The 23,120-nt window shown below is 41.1% G+C and overlaps 3 protein-coding genes and 1 long non-coding RNA gene across 6 annotated transcripts; all 4 read right to left on the reverse strand.

The window, feature by feature from the left end:
* Positions 1-576: 576 nt before the first annotated feature.
* On the reverse strand, positions 577-1,795 carry LOC122765464 (trace amine-associated receptor 13c-like). Of its 2 annotated transcripts, none has more exons than XM_044019718.1 (2): positions 1,595-1,795; positions 577-1,396 (listed from the first exon to the last, which is right to left on the reverse strand). In XM_044019718.1, exons 1-2 carry the CDS (start codon positions 1,762-1,764, stop codon positions 577-579), a joined length of 990 nt encoding a protein of 329 aa, XP_043875653.1. In that variant the 5' UTR covers positions 1,765-1,795. The 2 variants fall into 2 exon arrangements, with proteins under 2 accessions (XP_043875653.1, XP_043875654.1); XM_044019719.1 differs by lacking the exon at positions 1,595-1,795 and adding an exon at positions 1,485-1,566.
* Positions 1,796-11,755: 9,960 nt separating this feature from the next.
* LOC122765325 (trace amine-associated receptor 13c-like) lies at positions 11,756-13,319 on the reverse strand. Its single transcript, XM_044019515.1, has one exon. It carries the CDS (start codon positions 13,019-13,021, stop codon positions 12,143-12,145), a length of 879 nt encoding a protein of 292 aa, XP_043875450.1. The 5' UTR covers positions 13,022-13,319; the 3' UTR covers positions 11,756-12,142.
* Positions 13,320-16,526: 3,207 nt separating this feature from the next.
* Positions 16,527-17,344, reverse strand: LOC122765278. Its single transcript, XR_006359950.1, has 2 exons — positions 17,266-17,344; positions 16,527-16,613 (listed from the first exon to the last, which is right to left on the reverse strand). It is a non-coding gene; the product is annotated as an uncharacterized LOC122765278 (long non-coding RNA).
* Positions 17,345-19,202: 1,858 nt separating this feature from the next.
* LOC122765220 (trace amine-associated receptor 13c-like) lies at positions 19,203-20,650 on the reverse strand. Of its 2 annotated transcripts, none has more exons than XM_044019365.1 (2): positions 20,450-20,650; positions 19,203-20,251 (listed from the first exon to the last, which is right to left on the reverse strand). In XM_044019365.1, the coding sequence occupies exons 1-2, from the start codon at positions 20,617-20,619 to the stop codon at positions 19,432-19,434; spliced, it is 990 nt and encodes a 329-aa protein (XP_043875300.1). In that variant the 5' UTR covers positions 20,620-20,650; the 3' UTR covers positions 19,203-19,431. The 2 variants fall into 2 exon arrangements, with proteins under 2 accessions (XP_043875300.1, XP_043875301.1); XM_044019366.1 differs by having other exon boundaries at positions 20,402-20,517.
* Between the last annotated feature and the right edge of the window lie 2,470 nt (positions 20,651-23,120).

The raw sequence follows: 23,120 nt of genomic DNA on the forward strand, positions 1-23,120 counted from the left end.
GCCTACGGCTTTTGCTCAGTACTGTGTATATGAGCAAAATAGGTTCAAATTCAAAAAGCAATGCACAGAACTGTGTTTTGATTTCTTAATATATATCTATACACATATACATACTGTAATATAACTGTGTAAAATTAGAATCAAGGACAGTTAACAATATTTAACAGTTTTATTTTTATTGTATGTAACTCTTGTGCTTTCAGTCTTCTTTGCTTGTGGCTCTAATGCAATTCATATGTTTTATTCTTGCAGAGTTTAGGCTGCTAATGTATGTCCATACACATGAATAAAGCATTTAATAATCAATTTAATTCATAATTATTTTTGTTTTTGCTCATCACTCAAGCACTTTGTGTAAATACTACCCTCCACTGAACTACTGGTGACATCAGTGCCAATGGCATTGATTTTAGGAAGAATTTACCTAACATTTGTGGCCATTTTTTTTTCTTTAAAATTTGCAGGTTTAAAACAGATAAAGATCGTTGCCTCCAGTAAACAGACACAATTGACAAAATCAACAGAAGGCGTTGACACATTTGAATTTAATATTTTCTTCAGCGTCACTCTCTCTTTCTACATCACGCTCACTTCACGGGAGCCAGGCTGCAGAATCTGAAGAGTAAATATGTGTTTAATGGTTTTTCTGACCCACGGGTAGAAAAAGACATAAATCACAGGGTTAAAGGTTGAGTTTAAGTAGACTAACCAAATCATAATGATCGAATATGAAGCCCCAAGCAAGGCAGCCTCAGCTGCAATAGCAAAACAATGATATGGACATGAGCAGAGAAGAAAAACTACCAGTACAATACCGAGAGTCCTGGCTGCTTTAATCTCAGATTTTATTGCTTTTACAGTCTGGGAACGCTCCACTGTGACGACTGCGATGTGAGAGCGCATGGCCCGAGCCTGAGACACAGCCACCACAAACACTCTCAAATACAGAACTGATATGATTAAAATGGGGCCTAAAAACGTGGCAATAATATCAACAAGTCCTTCAGCAAAACCGATCACAACTACACAACTTCCATAGCAGGTGTTATACATATCAGGCTGTTTTAAGACATCCCTCAATATCCAACTGCAATGAACAACAGAAAATATCCAACACAGACAAACACAGAGTTTAACTCTGGTCAGAGTGACTCTGGTGGTGTAAAACATGGGGTTACAAATTGCTATATAGCGGTCGACTGATATGAGCACCATGCATCCCACTGAAACGCTGACAACGAGGCCAGCGAAGAAATAATGCACGACACACAAGATGTCGCCCAATAACCAGCAGCCTTCGTTGTTTAGGAGAAGAAGTGGCATCTGCAGGAGACCCACGAGGAAGTCAGCGACAGCCAGAGAGAGGAGGAGGAGGTTGGTGGTGGTGTGGAGCTGCCTGAAATCAGAGAAAACCATCACTTACAACCGATGTTCTATGTACAACCAACAATATAAAAAACGAGAAGAACTACAAGAGCACATACGTGAATTTATAGCTACAGTAGAAAATCTTTAAGGATATTTTAAACATGGTTGCATGAGAGACCTAAATTTAATCATATACTGGAACCATGTGGAGAAATTGTCACTCTACTTGAAGTGTGAGATAGAGATGATGACCAGCAGGTTTAGGATCACGGTGAGTATCGTGATGCAGGACAGCACAGTGTAAGTGAGCATGGTCTCCACGTAAGGACCTGTCATCCTTCTGCAGGAGGTGTTGATGTGGGGAAAGCAGAGTTCAACTTCCTCCGGAGTCTCCATGTTCAGAGAGAGAGAGGAGATGCTGCCGAGAGCTCTGACAGCTTTTTGATCCAACATCTTCATCATACAGTTAATATATCTCTTTTCTTCCTCATCTTACATATGCAAATTCCACCTCATCATCAGGCCAGAGTAAAAAAAACAGTCCCCTTATACGCCTGAATGTGTAACCTCAATTGTAAAACAGATGAGATGGCAGGCATGTCCAAAATGCAACCTGGGGCCAAAGGCAGCCCGACACTGGGGACTAAATTGAGATTGAACATCAACATTGCTTAATTAAGTAAGTTTAAGTTGCGTTTTGTTGCAATGTTTGTCACTTTTTAAAGTGCTGTGTCTTTGAAGATATGCAAGAAAGCCTTGGTATGTTATTGAAGTATACAGGGACATCATTTATAGCCCTCATTTCTTCACTGTCATATAGAGGATTTTGTCTATGGAAAAAAATGACACTGACGATCTTCAGGTTCTAAAAAAAAAAAGGTTCAGAAAATACTGTCTGGAGTATCTGGAGAGAATCGATGTGCAGTCAGGGATAGCATGCAAACTCTACACAGAAACGCTTTTGGTTGAAATGGGATTCAAATCTGTAACTATCTTGCTGTGAGGCAACAGTGCTATGCCACTTCATTTACACTTGTTAACACTTGGGTTGGATAAGCTACTGACCTAAAAACTGTTAGGCCAAAATGGGACCAAAAGTTATTTTGACATTTTATATTCCAATTCCACACCCCAAAGGCTAAAAAGATATGATACCTCAGTGTGATTCCACTTCCTTGAAGCGACACTGGTCAAAGGGGATTATGTGATCATGGATCATGCACATGTGTATACAGTACATGTCATTCACTACAGTCACTTTTTTAAGGATGTTCAAGTCCCATTGTTAGGAATATCTGATCTGTCCACTTAAGGCCTTGATATACTTCCGTGCACGTGCCACATGGACCCGGACTGGTATACTCCTGCATCAGGGTCCTGTAGTATCTCACTTCACCATCGGGTGGCGGTACAAGTCTGGACGCAAGTAATAGGACACACTTCTACCAAAGAAGAAGAGAACGATGCTACTGCTACCTTGGACATGTCTGATTCGAGTGTCTCACAGCTGAAAGGCCCGTCGGGCAGGGGAGTCAGGGTGTCAGCCGGTTCGAGGGTGGCCAGGCCGAGGCTCGGATGACTATCCTAGCGACTACTTCTTCTGCAGTCGAAATGTTTTTCTGCTTGATGAGCGGGGCTTAAGGTCCACCTACAAGGAGGGTGGAGGTTCAGTTTGCGCATGCACTGTCCACGCTCACCCAATGCGCTCATTGCACATCATCTACTGCTTTATCCTCCACATGAGGGTCATGCGGGGAGCTGTGCCAATCTGAGCTGACATAGGGTGAAAGGCGGGGTACACCCTGGACACATTGCCAGTCCATCACAGGGACATAGTGAGACAAAATAACCATTCACTCTCACACCTACAGTCAATTTAGAGTGTCTAATTTACCTAATCCCCAAATCTGCATGTTTTTGGAGGAAACTAGAGAACCTTTGGAAAACCCATGCACACATGAGGAGAACATGCAAACTCCACTCATAAAGACCCTCTGGGGAATGCAGGATCTGAACCGGGGCCCTTTTTGCTCCGTGGCAACAATGCTTGCCATTGCGGCAATGTGTGACCCTTGTTATTAATGTCGATCATTTTGGTGATGCAAACACAACTTTTCCACTATGAAGGGGAAATAATTCAGTGCTACTTTAAGTTTTTCCTATCAATCTGACAACTTTTAATGACGGAACACTGGACTTAATGGACAACTTAATAAAAGGGATATTTCAGGTTTTTTGAGGTGTAGTTTTATGAGGTTTTGATACATTATCAGGGACACACAATATGGCTGCCAAATAGGACGTAAAGAAATACACATTTTAGACAAAGGTTTACTCATATACAACCTTTTAAGTCTGTTATATATGCGTAATATGTTCATGCAATTTTATTCAGGTGTTCTAAAAAATACTACATAATCATTTAAATCCTTCAATTTTTCATCATGAAACAAACATGTTACTAAAAAACTGGTTTCCCGTCAACCATCAACAGTTATGGACATTGAAAGTCTCAGGGCTCCATGCACATTTTTGTTGTACTTCTCAAATTCTTTAGTCAGTGGCATTTGGATTGGAATGATGTGACTGAAAGTTGGTCTCATGTATTAATGATCATAGTATCATACAACATGTGTATGTAAAGCACAAGCAAGTCTTGAATAAACCTGATGTAACAGACCTTTTTCACAGCAGATATAGAGAATCAGGGTTGTGTTATTGTTCAAATGTAAGGGCTACATACATGTTTCCTGTATTGTCGGGATGTGTTGAGACTTAATTATGCTGTATGGTTAATACAACATTGCTAAAACAACAAACAATGATTAATAAAGGCTTTTGCTCAGTACTGTATCAGGGAAAATGGGTTCAAATTCAAAAAGCAAGCACAGAAATGTGTTCAGATTTCTTAATATATGTCCATACACACATAAATACAATAATGTAACTATAATGTTAGAATTAGGGTCAGTTTGCAATATATAACAGATTCATTTTTATTGTCTGTTACTTCTGTGCTTTCAGTCTTCTTTGGTTGTGGCGCTTATACAATTCATTATTTTTTGTATTCTTACAGTTTTTAGGCTGCGAATGTATGTACATACACATCCTATATATTTATACATATATAAAGCATTTAATAATAATGTTATTATTATTTGTGTTATTGCTAATCACTCATTTACATTGTGCAATTAATAAGCTCCACTAAACTACATCAGTGCCAGTGGCCTTGATTTTGGGAATAATTTACCTAATGTTTTGTAGCTTGTCTTATTTCATATTATTAAAACACACAAAGATCTTTGTATCCAGTAAACAGAAATGCTTGACACAATCAACAGAAGGCTTTCAGACATTTGAATTTATTATTTTCTTCAGAGTCTCTCTCCTTTTACATCACACTCACTTCACGGGAGCCAGGCTGCAGAATCTGAAGAGTAAATATGTGTTTAATGGTTTTTCTGACCCATGGGTAGAAAAAGACATAAATTACAGGGTTAAAGGTTGAATTTAAGTAGACCAACCAAACCATAATTAACGAATATGATGCCCCAAGCGAGGTAGTCTCAGCAGCAGCAGCAAAACAATAATATGGACATGAGCAGAGAAGAAAAACTACCAATACAATACCGAGAGTCCTGGCTGCTTTAATCTCAGATTTCATTGCTTTTACAGTCTGGGAACGCTCCACTGTGACGACTGCGACGTGAGAGCGCATGGCTCGAGCCTGAGACACAGCCACCACAAACACTCTCAAATACAGAACTGATATGATTAGAATGGGGCCTAAAAACGTGGCAATCATAGTAACAAGTCCTTCAGCAAAACCGACCACAATTACACAACTTCCGTAGCAGGTGATATACATGTCAGGCTGTTTTAAGACATCCCTCAATACCCAACTGCCATGCACACCAGGATATATCCAACACAGACAAATACAGAGTTTAACTCTGGTCAGAGTGACTCTGGTGGTGTAAAACATGGGGTTACAAATTGCTATATAGCGGTCGACTGATATGAGCACCATGCTTCCCACTGAAACGTTGACAAGGAGGGCAATAAAGAAATAATGCACGACACACATGATGTCGCCCAAGAACCAGCAGCCTTGGTTTTGGAGGAGAAGAAGTGGCATCTGCAGGAGACCCACGAGGAAGTCAGCGACAGCCAGAGAGAGGAGGAGGAGGTTGGTGGTGGTGTGGAGCTGCCTGAAATCAGAGAAAATCAACACTGACAACACTGATGTTCTATGTACAACCAACAATATATAATACTAGGAAAACTACAAGAGCAGATAAGGGCATTTATAGCTATAGTAAAAATGGTTGCAAGAGAGACCTAAATTTAATCATATACTGGAACCATGTGGAGAAATTGTTACTCTACTTGAAGTGTGAGATAGAGATGATGACCAGCAGGTTTAGGATCACAGTGAGTATCGTGATGCAGGACAGCACAGTGTAAGTGAGCATGGTCTCCACATAAGGACCCGTCGTCTTCCTGCAGGAGGTGTTGATGTGGGGAAAGCAGAGTTCAGCTTCCTCTGGAGCCTCCATGTTCAGAAAGAGAGAGAGGAGATGCTGCCGAGACCTCTGACAGCTTTCTGACCCAACATCTTCTTCATACAGTTCATTTATCTCTTTCCTTCCTCATCTTACATATGCAAATTCCACCGGTTCCCCTCTTGCTGTGAGGCAACAATTCTTGCCACTGTAGCAACGTTTGACCCCTAATTTTGGTGATGGAAACAGAACTTTTCCATTTTGGGGGAGAAATAATTCACTGTTACTTAAAATTTTTCTCAGCAGTCATTTAATTACATTTAATGACAGAACACTGGACTTGGGCAACTTAATAAAAGGGATATTTCAGGTTTTTTGAAGTGTAGTTTTATGCATATATGTTATTTTAGTTATTTGTAATATTTATATTTTTCTTATGTATATTTATACTTTTTTTTCTACAAAAGCATCTCTTTTTCTACTTTATGCTGGTGTTTTGTGAGTGGACAGCAAAGTAAGAATTTCATTGTACAGGGAAACGTGTTTCTTTACTGTGCATATGACAATAAACACTTTGAATCTTGAATCTTGAATCTTGAATGAGGTTTTCACACATTATCAGTGACTTCGCCACTTTGCCACTTCCTCTCACAAACAACATGGCTGCCAACCAGGACGTGAAGAAAAACACATTTTAGACAAAGGTTTACTTATCTACACCCTTTTAAGTCTGTTATATATGAGTAATATGTTCAGGTATTCTAAAAAAATACTGCACAATATTTTAAGCTATCATTTTTTCACCCAGAAAAAAACATGTTACTAAAAAAACTGGTTTCCCAGTTATGGGAACATTTGTTTACTGTTATGGACATTTAAAGTCTCATTGCTCCATGCGCATTTTTGTTGTACTAAATTCTGTAGTCAGAGGCATTTGGATTGGAATGATGTCACTGAAAGTTGGTCTCATGTATTAATGATCATAGAATCATACATGTGTATGTAAAGCACAAGCATGTCTTGAATGAACCTGATGTAACAGATCTTTTTCACAGCAGATAAAGAGAATCAGGGTGGTGTTATTGTTCAAATGTAGGTCACTCTAAATACTTGACATTTCCGTCCTTTTTTCTGAAAAGTGTGTTTTTTTTTAAACTACATACATGTTTCCTGTATTTTCTGCATGTGTTTCATTAATGTGATTGAGACATAATTATACTGTATGGTCATTAAAGCATTGCTTAAACAACTAATGGTGGCCTAAGGCTTTTGCTCAGTACTGTGTATATGAGCAAAATAGGTTCAAATTCAAAAAGCAATGCACAGAACTTTGTTTTGATTTCTTAATATATATCTATACACATATACATACTGTAATATAACTGTGTAATATTAGAATCAAGGACAGTTAACAATATATAACAGTTTTATTTTTATTGTATGTAACCCTAGTGCTTTCAGTCTTCTTTGCTTGTGGCTCTAATGCAATTCATATGTTTTATTCTGCAGAGATTAGGCTGTTAATGTGTGTCCATACACATGAATAAAGCATTTAATTATTTTTGGTTGTGCTCATCACTCATGCACTTTGTGTAATTACTACACTCCACTGAACTACTGGTGTCATCAGTGCAACTGGCTTTGATTTTTGGAAGAATTTACCTAACGTTTTGTGGCCATTTTTTTTTCTGTAAAATTCACAGGTTTAAAACACACAACGATCTTTGCATCCAGTAAACAGAAATGCTTGACACAATCGACAGAAGGCTTTCACACATTTGAATTTATTATTTTCTTCAGAGTCTCTCTCCTTCTACATCACACTCACTTCACGGGAGCCAGGCTGCAGAATCTGAAGAGTAAAAATGTGTTTGATGGTTTTTCTGACCCACGGGTAGAAAAAGACATAAATCACAGGGTTAAAGGTCGAGTTTAAGTAGAGTAACCAAATCATAATGATCGAATATGACGCCCCAAGAAAGGTAGTCTCAGCTGCAGCAGCAAAACAGTAATATGGACATGAGCAGAAAAGAAAAACTACCAATACTATACCGAGAGTCCTGGCTGCTTTAATCTCAGATTTCATTGCTTTTACAGTCTGGGAACGCTCCACTGTGACGACTGCGACGTGAGAGCGCATGGCCCGAGCCTGTGACACAGCCACCACAAACACTCTCAAATACAGAACTGATATTATTAAAATGGGGCCTAAAAATGTGGCAATCATAGTAACAAGTCCTTCAGCAAAACCCACCACAACTACACAACTTCCATAGCAGGTGATGTACATGTCAGGCTGTTTTAAGACATCCCTGAATATCCAACTACCATGCACACCGGGATATATCCAACACAGACAAATACAGAGTTTAACTCTGGTCAGAGTGACTCTGGTGGTGTAAAACATGGGGTTACAAATTGCTATATAGCGGTCGACTGATATGAGCACCATGCTCCCCACTGAAACATTGATAAGGAGGGCAGCGAAGAAATAATGCACGACACACATGATGTCACCCAAAAACCAGCAGCCTTGGTTTTGGAGGAGAAGAAGTGGCATCTGCAGGAGACCCACGAGGAAGTCAGCGACAGCCAAAGAGAGGAGGAGGAGGTTGGTGGTGGTGTGGAGCTGCCTGAAATAAGAGAAAATCAACTCTAAGAACACTGATGTTCTATGAACAACCAACAATATAAAAAATCAGAAGAACTACAAGAGTAGATAAGTGCATTTAAAGCTATAGTAGCAAATCTTTAAGGATTTTTCAAACATGTTGCATGAGAGACCTAAATTTAATCGTATGCTGGAACCATGTGTAGAAATTGTGACTCTACTTGAAGTGTGAGATAGAGATGATGACCAGCAGGTTTAGGATAACAGTGAGTATCGTGATGCAGGAGAGCACAGTGTAAGTGAGCATGGTCTCCACGTAAGGACCCGATGTCCTCCTGCAGGAGGTGTTGATGTGAGGAAAGCAGAGTTCAGCTTCCTCCTGAGCCTCCATGCTCAGAGAGAGAGAGAGGTTAGATGCTGTTGAGAGCTCTGACAGCTTTCTGATCCAACATCTTCATCATACAGTTCATTTATCTCTTTCCTTCCTCATCTTACATATGCAAATTTCACCTCATTATAAGGCTAGAGTAAAAAAAAACTGTTCCCTGCTACACCTGAATGTGCAACCTCAATTCTAAAACAGATGAGATGCAGTGACATACAGAGACATTTGTACGTCCATGCTACAAACTGATCCGGTCCAGCCTACATCCAGGACATGATCAAAACCTACACCGTAGTCCGCCCACTCTGCTCTGCATTGGCAAACCGGCTTGCTGCCCCCTCACTGAGAGGATCGCAGAGGCATTCACAGAACTCGAGACTGTTCACTGTCCGATCTCCCAAATGGTGGAACAAGCTCCCCATCAACATCTGGACAGCGGAAAGCCTCCACATCTTCCGCCGCCGACTAAAAACACATTTATTGCAACTCTACCTTGACTAAGACGACGGCGACAAAAAAAAAACAAAAAAAAAAAATTATACATCGCACTTATACCCTATACTTATACACTTATACCCTAACCCTAACCCATGACTAGCACTTCATAGTTTGGCTTACTTGAAGCTCTTACTTACTTCTAGCTCTTATTTGTACCCAAATGTTTAAATGCAGTTATTGTAAGTTGCTTTGGATAAAAGCGTCTGCTAAATGACATGTAATGTAATGTAATTTGGAAGGGCAGGGGCGAAAATGAAAAGGGCACCTAGTGCTCACCGGTGGGACAGGCGTTACTAGTACGCAGCCCGATCAGAAAAACTATGAGCAGCAGTGAATTATTTTGAAAAAAGCTGGTATCACATGCTCGTCAGGCCTTTGACTACGTCCCGAGGGAGACATTGAGTCCGAATGAGCCATGTTTTGCGCCTCCATTGCTGAGGGGCCTTACTGGAGCTGTCGCTGCAAGGTGGTCATTGCCTGTTGTGGCGTTAAACCCTGAACCCATTGGTGAACGCTGGTGGCAAGGTATGCCGCCAAGCTGAAGAAGAAGCCCTATCTGGCCTTTTTGTCCTGTGGGACTCCAGAGGCAGCTGATGGGTACTGGCAAGCCAAGCAGAATGTTGCTTTGGTGGTCACTAAGGCTAAAACTCAGAGGAGGAGTTTGGTGATACCATGGAAAATTTCCGGATGGCCTCGAGAAGGTTCTGGTCAATTATCCAGCGACTCAGGAGGGGAATGCAGTACACCGTCAACACTGCGTACAGTGGAGATGGAGTGCTGCTGACCTTGACTTGGGACATTGTGGGTCTGTGGCAAGAATCTTTCAAAGACCGCCTCAGTCCCACCGACATGCCTTCCAAAGAGGAAGCAGGGTCTGGGGACTCTGGAGTGGGCTCTCCCATCTATGGGGCTGAGGTTATCGAGGTGGTTAAAAAGCTCCTCCGTGGCAGGGCCCAAGGGGTGGATGAGATCCACCCGGAGTTTTTTAAGGCTCTTGATGTTTTAGGACTGTCTTGGTGAGGGTGTGTTCCAACTAAAGAGGTATCACACTCCGCAGCCTCCCGGGTAAGATATATACAATCAGCACCTTTAAATCAGAGACCATGGTCCTAAAAGAAAACACTGCAGTGCCCTCTTTGGGTTGGGGGTGAGATCCTCCCCCAAGTGGAGGAGTTTAAGTTTCTAGGCCTCTTGTTCATGAGTGAGGGAAAAATGGAGATCACAGCCCTGCAGTAATCCGGGCTCTGCATCGGTCTGCATCGGTCCAACCAAGGCCTTGGAACGCCTTGGGATTCCCCAAAAGAGCTGGACAAAATGGCTGGGGAGAGGGAAGTCTGGGCTTCTCTGCTCAAGCTCGACCTCGGATAAGCGGTAAAAAATGGATGAATCGATGGATCACTGGTATCACTTAAGGTAAAAGTGTGCAGTTTGAGTGATGCATCCTGTTCCAATTAATTTGTTTGGGCAGTTCAATATGATTGGAGGATGTTTTTACAGGTCTTTCCATTCCACAGTTGACTGACTTTTTTTATTTTTTTGACAATGCATACAGAAATGGCTGTGTAACAGAAAGAACATGAATACATAAACATTACTCATATATAACAGACTGAAAACTTTGCGACTGTCTCTCACAAATAACATGACAAAGGTTTACTTATCTATACCCTTTTCAGTCTGTTATATATGAGTAATATGTTCATGCATTTATATTCTTGTTGTTACGCAGCATTTTCTGTTTGTAATTGTGTTGAAGTGTACTAAAAATACCTGCATAATCATTTAAATCAAACATTTTCTCACCTTGAAACAGACGGTTTACTAAAAAAACTGCTTTCCTGTCAACCATGAACTGTTACCGACAATTAAAGTCTCAGGGCTGCATGTCCATTTTTCTTGTACTTTTTGTACAAATTATGTACAGTGTACACTGTACAGTACAAATCCAAAGTCGGTGGCCTTTGGATTTTAATAAAGACTGAAAGTTGGTCTCATGTATTAATGAGTCTTGAATAAAGTCGATGTAATGTGATTTTTCACAACAGATATAGAGAAACAGGGTTGTGGTATTGTTAAAATGTAAGGGCACGTCAAAGTAAAAACTTGATATTTTATTTTTAAACTACATGCATTTTTCCTGTATTTTCTGAATGTGTTCAAATAATGTGATTGAGACGTAATTATACTGTATGGTCATGAAAGCATTGCTAAAACAAAAACTTATGGTGGCCTAAGGCTTTTGCACAGTACTGTATATGAGCAAAATGGGTTCAAATTCAAAAAGCAATGCAGAGAACTGTGTTCAGATTTCTTAATATATATCCATGCACATATAAACACTGTTATATAACTGTGTAATGTTAGAATCAAGGACAGTAAACGATATATAACAATTTTATTTTTATTGTATGTAAGTCTTTCAGTCTTCTTTGCCTGTGGCTCTAATGAAATTCATATTTTTTATTCTTGCAGAGTTTAGGCTGGTAATGTATGTCCATACACATGAATAAAGCATTTAATAATCATTTTAATTAATAATTATTTGTGTTATTGCTCATCACTCATGTACTTTGTGTAATTACTACCCTCCACTGAACTACTGGTGTCATCAGTGTCAGGGGCTTTTCGGAAAGATTATGTTTTGTGGCCATTTATCTTTCTCAGGATTAAAACACATACAAATCTTTGCATTCAGTAAAAATACTTACTTGACACAATAAACAGAAGGCTTTCATATATTTCAATTTAATATTTTCTTCAGAGTCCCTCTTTCTACATCACACTCACTTCACGGGAGCCAGGCTGCAAAATCTGAAGAGTAAAAATGTATTTCATGGTTTTTCTGACCCATGGGTAGAAAAAGACATAAATCACAGGGTTAAAGGTTGAGTTTAAGTAGACTAACCAAACCATAATGACCGAAGATGATGCCCCAAGCGAGGCAGTCTCAGCTGCAATAGCAAAACAATGATATGGACATGAGCAGAGAAAAAAAACTACCAATACAATACCAAGAGTCCTGGCTGCTTTAATCTCAGATTTCATTGCTTTTACAGTCTGGGAACGCTGCACTGTGACGACTGCGACGTGAGAGCGCATGGCCCGAGCCTGAGACACAGCCACCACAAACACTCTCAAATACAGAACTGCTATGACTAAAATGGGGCCTAAAAACGTGGTAATAATATCAACAAGTCCTTCAGCGAAACCGATCACAATTACACAACTTCCATAGCAGGTGTTATATATGTCAGGCTGTTTTAAGACATCCCTGAATATCCAACTGCCATGCACACCAGACAATATCCAACACAGACAAACAGAGAGTTTAACTCTGGTCAGAGTGACTCTGGTGGTGTAAAACATGGGGTTACAAATTGCTATATAGCGGTCGACTGATATGAGCACCATGCATCCCACTGAAACGCTGACAACAAGGAAAGCGAATAAGTAATGCACGACACACATGACGTCGCCCAAGAACCAGCAGCCTTCGTTGTTTAGGAGAAGAAGTGGCATCTGCAGAAGACCCACAAGAAAGTCACTGACAGCCAGTGAGAGGAGGAGGAGGTTGGTGGTGGTGTGGAGCTGCCTGAAATCAGAGAAAATCATCACTGAGAACACTGATGTTCTATGTACAACCAACAACATATAATACTAGGAGAACTGCAAGGTCAGATCAGTGCATGTATAGCTACAGTAGCAAATCAAAGATTTTTCAAACATGGTTGCATGAGAGACCTAAATTTAATCGTATGCTGGAACCATGTGCAGAAGTTGTGACTCTACTTGAAGTGTGAGATAGAGATGATGACCAGCAGGTTTAGGATCACGGTGAGAATCGTGATGCAGGACAGCACAGTGTAAGTTAGCATGGTCTCCACGTAAGGACCCGTCGTCCTCCTGCAGGAGGTGTTGATGTGGGGAAAGCAGAGTTCAGCTTCCTCCGGAGCCTCCATGTTCAGAGAGAGAGAGGAGATGCTGCCGAGAGCTCTGACAGCTTTCTGATCTAACATCTTCATCATACAGTTAATTTATCTCTTTGCTTCCTCATCTTACATATGCAAATTCCACCTCATCATAAGGACAGAGTAAAAAAACAGTCCCCTGCTTCGCCTGAATGTGCAACCTCAATTCCAAAGATTAGATGCAGTGGTGTGCAGAGATATTTTGGAAGGGCAGGGGCAAAAAGGAAAAGGGCACCTAGTGTGCACTGGTTGGGCAGGCGTTTCTAGTACGCTTAAGGCAGGCATGTCCAAAATGCAACCTGGGGACAAAGGTAGCCCGACACTGGGGACTGAATTGAAATTAAACATCAACATATTATTACTTAATTAAGCAAGTTCAAGTTTTGTGCAATGTCTGTCACCTTTTAAAATGCTGTGTCTTTTAAGATATGCAAGAAAGCCTTGGTATGTTATTGATGTATTGAGGTTTACTCCATTCAACCTTTTTTCTTATTGGTAATGGCCAATCAGTTACTTTTTGAGCAGCTCGCTTTAAGTTCACAAGATGCTAATTCACTGTAAATAAACTTTTTATATACTGTTAATTACAGTTTGTCTCTTCCTTTCTTTTTTTTGGGACACTGGGACACCAGAGTTCACCACCGAGCCTCCCGGAGGTGTAGTGGGAGTTAGAAGGCGAAACACAGAAGAAGGGAGGCTCCCACCTGACGACCCCCAGAGACGTCTCAGTAGCCATTGCCCATGGGTAGAGTGAGTGACAGGTGAGGGCCTTAGGCCTTGCAGCAAGCTTTTTTGGTGTTCAGAGGTGCACACTTGCACTAGGGCACCGGTGGAGGTGTGTCAGGCAGCAATGCCCAGCAGGAAAACCAGCAGCCTGTATCTTCAAATTCCTTTCTTCTTTTAAAATATACCGAGGTTTTGCTTTTACATTGTTACTCTACAAAAGTTATTTTGAGATTTTATATCCCAATTCTACACCCCAAAGGCTTAAAAGATATGACACCTCAGTGTGAGTCCACTTCTTTGAAGGGACACTGGTCAAAAGGGATTATGTGATCATGGGTCATGCCCATGTGTATGTCATTCACTACAGTCACATTTTTAAGGACGTACAAGTCACATTGTTTGGAATATCTGATCTGTCCACTTAAGGCCTTGATATACTTCCACGCACGTGCTGCATGGAGCAGAACTAGTATACTCATGCGTCAGGGTCCTGTAGTATCTCACTTCAACATCGGGTGAGGGTACAAGTCCGGACGCAAGAAATAGGACACACTCCTACCAAAGAAGAAGAGAAAGATGCTACTGCTCCCTTGGACATGTCTAGTTCGAGCGTCTCACAGCTGAAAAGCCCGTCAGGCAGGGGAGTCGGGGTGTCAGCCGGTTCGGGGGTTGCCAGGCCAAGGCTTGGATGACTATCCTAGTGACTACTTCTTCTGTTATAGAAATGTTTTTTTCTGCTTGATGAGCAGGGCTTAATGCTCCACCTACTGGAGGGGTCGGACATTCAGTTTGCACATGCATTGTCTATGCGCACCCATTGCGCTCTTTGCGCATCAACTACCGCTTTATCCTCCACATGAGGGTCATGGGGGGGCTGTGCCAATCTGAGTGACATAGGGTGAAAGGTGGGGTACACCCTGGACAGACTGCCAGTCCATCACAGGGACACAGTGAGACAAAATAACCATTCACTCTCACACCTACGGTCAATTTAGAGTGTCTAATTTACCTAATCCCAAAAGATGCGTGTTTTTGGACTGTGGGAGGAAACTAGAGAACCTGGGGAAAACCCATGCACACATGGGGAGATGCAAACCCCTCAGAAAGACCCTCTGTGGAATGCAGGACCTGAACCGGGGGCCCTTCTTGCTGTGAGGCAACAATGCTTGCCACTGCAGCAACGTGTGACCCTTGTCATTATTATCGATCATTTTGGTGATTCAAACATAACTTTTCCACTATAAGGGGGACATAATTCAATGCTACTTAAAGTTTTTCTGATCAGTCCGACAAACATTTCATGGCAGAACACTGGACTTGGAAAACTTAATAAAAGGGATGTTTCAGGTTTTTTGAGGTGTAGTTTTATGAGGTTTTGACACATTATCACAGACTTTGCTGCTTTGCCACTTCCTCTCACACACAATTTGGCTACCAATTAGGACGTAAAGAAATACACATTTTAGACAAAGGTTCATGCAATTTTATTCAGGTGTTCTAAAAAATACTACATAATCACTTAAATCCTTTATTTTTTTCATCATGAAACAAACATGTTACTAAAAAAACTGGTTTCCCCTCAACCATCAACAGTTATGGACATTGAACGTCTCAGGGCTCCAGGAACATTTTTGTTGTACTTCTCAAATTCTGTAGTCAGTGGCATTTGGATTGGAATGATGTGACTGAAAGTTGGTCTCATGTAATAATGATCATAGTATCATACAACATGTGTATGTAAAGCACAAGCATGTCTTGAATAAACCTGATATAACAGACCTTTTTCACAGCAGATCTAGAGAATGAGGGTCGTGTTAATGTAAGGGCAAGTCACTTGAAATACTCCTTATAATAAAAAAAAAAAGAAAAGTTCAAAATTGACTTAATTATGTTGTATGGTTAATACAGCACTGCTAAAACAACAAACAATGGTTAATAAAGGCTTTTGCTCAGTATATCAGGGAAAATGGGTTCAAATTCAAACAGCAAGCACACAAATGTGTTCAGATTTCTTAATATATGTCCATACAAACATAAATACGATAATGTCACTGTAATGTAAAAATTAGGGTTAGTTAGCAATATATAACAGTTTTATTTTTGTCTGTTACTTCTGTGCTTTCAGTCTTCTTTGCTTGTGGTGCTAATGCAATTCATTTTTTTTCATTCTTACGGTTGTTAGGCTCCTAATGTATGTACATACACATACTATATATATTTATACATATATAAAGCATTTAATACTAATGTTAATTCATAATTATTTATGTTCTTGCTCATCACTCATTTACATTGTGCAATTACTACACTCCACTAAACTACTGGTGACATCAGTACCAGTGGCTTTGATTTTAGAAAGAATTTACCCAATTTTTTTGGCCAATTTTTCTTATTTCACAGGATTCAAACACACAGAGATCTTTGCATCCAGTAAACAGAAATGTTCGACACAATCGACAGAAGGCTTTCATACATTTGAATTTAATATTTTCTTCAGAGTCTCTCTCCTTTTACATCACACTCACGTCACGGGAGCCAGGCTTCAGAATCTGTAGAGTAAAAATGTGTTTAATGGTTTTTCTGACCCACGGGTAGAAAAATACATAAATCACAGGGTTAAAGGTTGAGTTTATGTAGATTAACCAAAGCATAATGACCGAATATGACGCCCCAAGCGAGGTCTCAGCTGCAGCTGCAAAACAATAATATGGACATGAGCAGAGAAGAAAAACTACCAATACAATACCGAGAGTCCTGGCTGCTTTAATCTCAGATTTCATTGCTTTTACAGTCTGGGAACGCTCCACTGTGACGACTGCAACGTGAGAGCGCATGGCCCGAGCCTGAGACACAGCCACTACAAACACTCTCAAATACAGAACTGCTATGACTAAAATGGGGCCTAAAAACGTGGCAATCATAATAACAAGTCCTTCAGCAAAACCGACCACAACTACACAACTTCCATAGCAGGTGATATACATGTCAGGCTGTTTTAACACATCCCTGAATATCCAACTGCTATGCACACCAGGATATATCCAACACAGACAAATACAGAGTTTAACTCTGGTCAGAGTGACTCTGGTGGTGTAAAACATTGGGTTACAAATTGCTATATAGCGGTCGACTGATATGAGCACCATGCTTCCCACTGAAACGTTGACAAGGAGGGCAGCGAGAAAATAATGCACAACACACATGATGTCGCCCAAGAACCAGCAGCCTTGGTTTTGGAGGAGAAGAAGTGGCATCTGCAGGAGACCAACGAGGAAGTCAGCGACAGCCAGAGAGAGGAGGAGGAGGTTGGTGGTGGTGTGGAGCTGCCTGAAATCAGAAAAAAAACAACACTGACAACACTGATGTTCTATGTACAACCAACAATATATAATACTAGGAGAACTACAAGAGCAGATAAGTGCATTTATAGCTATAGTAGCAAATCTTTAAGGATTTTTCAAACATGGTTGCATGAGAGACCTAAATTCGTATGCTGGAAACATGTGGAGAAATTGTGACTGAACTTGAAGTGTGAGATAGAGATGATGACCAGCAGGTTTAGGATCACGGTGAGTATCGTGATGCAGGACAGCACAGTGTAAGTGAGCATGGACTTCACGTAAGGACCCGATGTTTTCCTGCAGGAGGTGTTGATGTGGGGAAAGCAGAATTCAGCTTCTTCCAGAGCCTCCATGTTCAGAGAGAGAGAAAGGAGATGCTGTTGAGAGCTCTGACAGCTTTCTGATCCAACGTCTTCATATTACAGTTAATTTATCTCTTTCATTCCTCATCTTACATATGCAAATTCCACCTCATTATCTGGCCAGTATAGCAAAAAACAGACCCCTGCTATGCCTGAATGTGAAACCTCTATTCCAAAACAGATGAAATGCAGTGGCGTGCAGAGACATGTGGAAAGACAGGGGCAAAAATGACAAGGGCACCTAGTGCGCACCGGTGGGGCAGGTGTTACTAGTATGCTTAAGGCAGGCATGTCCAAAATGCAACCTGGGGCCAAAGGCAGCCCGACACTGGGGACTGAATTAAAATTGAACATCAACATATTATTGCTTAATTGACCAAGTTGATGTTGCGTTTTGTCGCACTGTTTGTCACCTTTTAAAGTGCTGTGGCTTTGAAGATAGGCAAGAAAGCCTTGGTATTGTATTGAGGTATACAGGGACATCATCTACAGCCCTCATTTCATTTAAGGACACCCTTTGGGACACCGTCATATAGGGGATTTTGTCTATGGAAGTCTGTGCAGGAGAGCGGGCCATTTGACACTGACAATCTTCAGTTTCTAGCCAGAAAATACTGTCTTAAGTACCTGGGGAGAATTGACGTGCACTTGGAGATAGCATGCAAACTCCACACGGAAAGGCTCTCAGTTGAACTGGGATTCAAACCTGTAACCTTTTTGCTGTGAGGCAACAATGCTACCCAACATCCTTTCATTGTCTTTCAAAAATGACTCATTTGGGAAATCTGCATTCAAACTGGTTAACACTTGGCTGGGATAAGCTACTGAATTACAAATTGTTAGGCCAAAATGGAAGCAAAAGTTATTTTGAGATTTTAAATTTCAATTCCTGTCATATTTTTTTGTGGTGCTCTAAAAAAATACTCATTTAAATCGATATTTTTTTCACTATGAAATAAACCTGTTACTAAAAAAAAAAAGTGTTCCCTTTAACCATCAACCATGATGGACATTTAAATTCTCAGGGTTCTATGAACATTTCTGTTGCATTTGTCAAATTCTGTAGTCAGTGGCATTTAGATTGGAATGATGTGACTGAAAGTTGGTCTGATGTATTAATGATCATAGAATCATACAACATGTGTATGTAAAGCACAAGTATGTCTTCAATAAACCTGATGTAACAGACCTTTTTCACAGCAGATATAGAGAATTAGGGTTGTGTTATTGTTCAAATGTAAGGGCAGGTCACACTAAATATTATTTTTTTCAGAAAATGATATTTTTAAACTACCTACATGTTTCCTGTATTTTCTGGATGTGTTGAGACTTAATTATGCTGTATGGTTAACACAGCACTGCAAAAATAACAGACAATGGTTATATGAGAAATATGGGCTGAAATTCAAAAAGCAATGCAGAAAAATTTGTTCAGATTTATTAATATATGTCCATACACACACATAAATACTACAATGTAACTGCAATATGTTAGAATTATGGACAGTTAACAATATATAACAGTTTTATTTTTATTATATATAATTCCTGTGCTTTTTTTTTAAATTCACAGGATTAAAACAGGCAAAGATCTTTGCATCCAGTAAACATAAAGGCTTGCCACAATCAACAGAAGGCTTTTACACATTTGAATTTAATATCATTCAACACACACTCACTTCACGGGAGCCAGGCTGTAGAATCTGAAGAGTTAAAATGTGCTTAATGGTTTTTCTGACCCACGGGTAGAAAAAGACATAAATCACAGGGTTAAAGGTGGAGTTTATGTAGATTAACCAAATTACGATGACCGAAGACGACGCCCCAAGCATTGCAGCCTCTGCTGCAACGGCAAAACAGTGATATGGACATGAGCAGAGTAGAAAAACTATCATTACAATACCGAGAGTCCTGGCTGCTTTAATCTCAGATTTCATTGCTTTTACAGTCTGGGAACGCTCCACTGTGACGACTGCGATGTGAGAGCGCATGGCCCGAGCCTGAGACACAGCCACCACAAACACTCTCAAATACAGAACTGCTATGATTAAAATGGGGCCTAAAAACGAGACAATAATACCAATAATTCCTTCAGCGAAATTGACCACAACTACACAACTTCCATAGCATGTGTTATACCTGTCAGGCTGTTTTAAGACATCCCTCAATATCCAACTGCCATGTACACCAGACAATATCCAACACAGACAAACACAGAGTTTAACTCTGGTCAGAGTGACTCTGGTGGTGTAAAACATGGGGTTACAAATTGCTATATAGCGGTCGACTGATATGAGCACCATGCATCCCACTGAAACGCTGACAACGAGGAAACCTAAAAAGTAATGCATGCCACACATGATGTCCCCCAAGAACCAGCAGCCTTGGTTGTGGAGGAGGAGAAGTGGCATCTGCAGGAAACCCACGAGGAAGTCAGCGACAGCCAGAGAGAGGAGGAGGAGGTTGGTGGTGGTGTGGAGCTGCCTGAAATCAGAGAAAATCATCACTGACAACTGATGGTCTATGTACAACCAACAATATAAAAAACTAGAAGAACTACAAGAGCAGATAAGTGCATTTATAGCTACAGTAGCAAATCCTTAAGGATTTTTCAAACATGGTTGCACGAGAGACCTAAATTTAATCATTTGCTGGAACCATGTGGAGAAATTGTGACTCTACTTGAAGTGTGAGATAGAGATGATGACCAGCAGGTTTAGGATCACGGTGAGAATCGTGATGCAGGACAGCACAGTGTAAGTGAGCATGGTCTCCACGTAAGGACCCGTCATCCTCTTGCAGGAGGTGTTGATGTGGGGAAAGCAAAGTCCAGCTTCCTCCGGAGCCTCCATGTTCAGAGAGAGAGAGGAGATGCTGCCTGGAGCTCTGCCAGCTTTCTGATCCAACGTCTTGATCATACAGTTAATTTATCTCATTCTTCCTCATCTTACATATGCAAATTCCACCTCATCATCATGCTAAAACAGATGAAATGCAGTGGCATACAGAAACATTTGGAAGGGCAGGGGCAAAAATGAAAAGGGCACCTTGTTCACAATGTTGGGGTAGGCGTTACTCGTACGCTTAAGGCAGGCATGTCTGAGATGCAACTTGGGGTCCAAAGGCAGCCCGACACTGGGGACAGAATTGAAATTCAATATCAACATATTTTTGCTTAATTGAGCAAGTTCAAGTTGTGTTTTGTCCCACTTTTTGTCACCCTTTAAAGTGCTGTGCCTTTGAAGATATGCAAGAAAGCCTTGGTATGGTATTGAGGTTTACAGGGACATCATTTACTGCCCTCATTTCATCTAAGGACACCCTTTGGGACACTGTTGAAAAATGTCAGTCAGCTGTGGAATGTGGACAGGCCTTACAAAAAAAAAAAAAACATCTAATCATATTGAAAGTCCCAAACAAATGAATAGGATTGTGATGCATCAATCCAGATACCATCTAATCCAAACCCCGATGGGTGTACCCCTCTTCGTGCACTAATAGCGCATGCAACAAGACCGTTGAGGCAACGTTATGGCAGAAAAGTTGCCAACAAGGGTTGGTTGCAAATTAATGTTTTTTTGGGAAAGCTACTGCCAAGAAAAAGGCTGATGCTGAGCTATCCAACGACCAGAGTGAATAGTGGTGCTGCATTTGAACAGTCGCATATTCGTTATGAATTCCTGTGCTCTGGAGGGGTAGCTTTAGAGGGAAGCTCTGAAAAAAGGGGCTAGGACTTATGAATTCAAAATGTAGCCTGCTTGAACAGTTTTTACAATATCTCCAACCCTACCTTCAAGGAGGTTCAAGTTGTGTTTTGTCAAAGTTTGTCACCTTTTTAGGTGCTATGTCTCTGAAGATATGCAGTGTTGGTATGTTATTGTAGTATACAGGGACATCATTTACAGCCCTCATTTCCTCGTGATATACTTCTGCGCACATGCCGCATGCGCCAAATTGTACATCGCATATCACGTACTGTACTATCTGTACTATCTCACTGTACTATCTCACTTCACCATCGGGTGGTGGTACAAGACTGGACGCAGGGAATAGGACGCATTCCTACCAAAGAAGAAAAAGATGCTACAGCACCCTCGGACATGCCTGGTTCGAGTGTCTCACAGCTAAAAGACCAGTAGGGCAGAGGAGTCGGGTTTTCAGCTGGTTCGAGGGTTGCCAGGTAAAGGCTCAGATAACTATCCTTGGCGACTACTTTTTCCATTGTCAAAATGTTTTTTCTGCTTGGTGAACTGGGCTTAAAGGAGACATATTATACCCTATTTCCCCAAGTTAAAATTATTCCCTGGTGTCCTAATGAACATGTCTGTGACATGCTTTGGTGAAAATACCATAAGGATGAAGCACCATAGCAGTTCAATAACCCTGTCAAAACCGTCCCTTTCAGAACACTCGGTTTGTGCCTGGTCCCTTTATATGCAAATGAGACACAGGCAAACACACACCCACTTCTTCTGGGGGGTTTCTGATTTGTCCTTTTACAGCTCCTGTTCCCTCCACTCCATTCCTCTCCCCCTCCCTCCACTCGTTCTCTGACAATATCAACATGGCAGCTTGCACGGAGAACAGTGAGAGTGCCGTCACAGGAAGAGATGCCGACAAAAGGATCAAGCCGAACAGTGTCGAACTGTAAATCAGTTAAAAAGACTTAGGGACAGCACCACTGATCGCCAGTGGCGAGCTGCATAAACTGCCGCTGTATGTGACTGTATCCAACTGAGTCTGTGCTCCGGTCATGGAGGACGTACTGAACAAATATTTTTAATTAGGACGTGTCGGAATGGTCAGTTATGAGCTCTGTGTGACCTTTTCTTAAAAATGTGTGTGTTTGAACGTCAGTGAAATACGGTCGCTGACTAAATACAGCCACCGCTGGCCGCAGTCTGATGCAAAGTGGTGCGAACACACGAACACACGTTTGCTGACTTTATCCGGCACATTAGCTTCATATATATAATCCTCTGAGGCTGGAAGTTTGTGTAAAACACTGTGCTCCACTGTGCAGCCACGAACAGCACACTTGTCCCTCCGCGTTGACATAATACCACTCCTCCTCCCTCACCTGCACTCTCGCATTTTATAGGGACAAGGTTGAGCTAAGGTGGAGCTCTCGAAGTAAACTTACTGGTGGGGTGGTAACATTCGTGGTGAAATCCGCATGCTGCCGTCATAAGGCGCAGGGAATTCAAAATTGAGTGTTTTATCGCCTATACTTACACTAAGGGGGACCGTGAAAAAAGGACAGAGTATTCTTTTTCCACACTTCGGCAACTGGCAGGGCCTCCAGAGTCTCAAATATGAGTATTAAAATGATTAAAAAGTTGATTTTGCATAA

Source organism: Solea senegalensis, linkage group LG2 (genome assembly GCF_019176455.1).
Source record: "Solea senegalensis isolate Sse05_10M linkage group LG2, IFAPA_SoseM_1, whole genome shotgun sequence".
Classification (NCBI taxonomy): domain Eukaryota; kingdom Metazoa; phylum Chordata; class Actinopteri; order Pleuronectiformes; family Soleidae; genus Solea; species Solea senegalensis.

What these genes read in the sequence shown, in the direction of transcription:
- LOC122765464 (XM_044019718.1), bottom strand. Translation starts at nt 1,764, where the DNA reads ATGGAGACTCCGGAGGAAGTTGAACTCTGCTTTCCCCACATCAACACC. An exon ending in ATCTCTATCTCACACTTCAA is followed by an intron (nt 1,397 to 1,594) that starts GTAGAGTGACAA and finishes CTCTGATTTCAG; the next exon opens with GCAGCTCCACACCACCACCA.
- LOC122765220 (XM_044019365.1), bottom strand. Translation starts at nt 20,619, where the DNA reads ATGGAGGCTCCGGAGGAAGCTGGACTTTGCTTTCCCCACATCAACACC. An exon ending in ATCTCTATCTCACACTTCAA is followed by an intron (nt 20,252 to 20,449) that starts GTAGAGTCACAA and finishes CTCTGATTTCAG; the next exon opens with GCAGCTCCACACCACCACCA.
- LOC122765325 (XM_044019515.1), bottom strand. Translation starts at nt 13,021, where the DNA reads ATGTTGTTGGTTGTACATAGAACATCAGTGTTCTCAGTGATGATTTTC.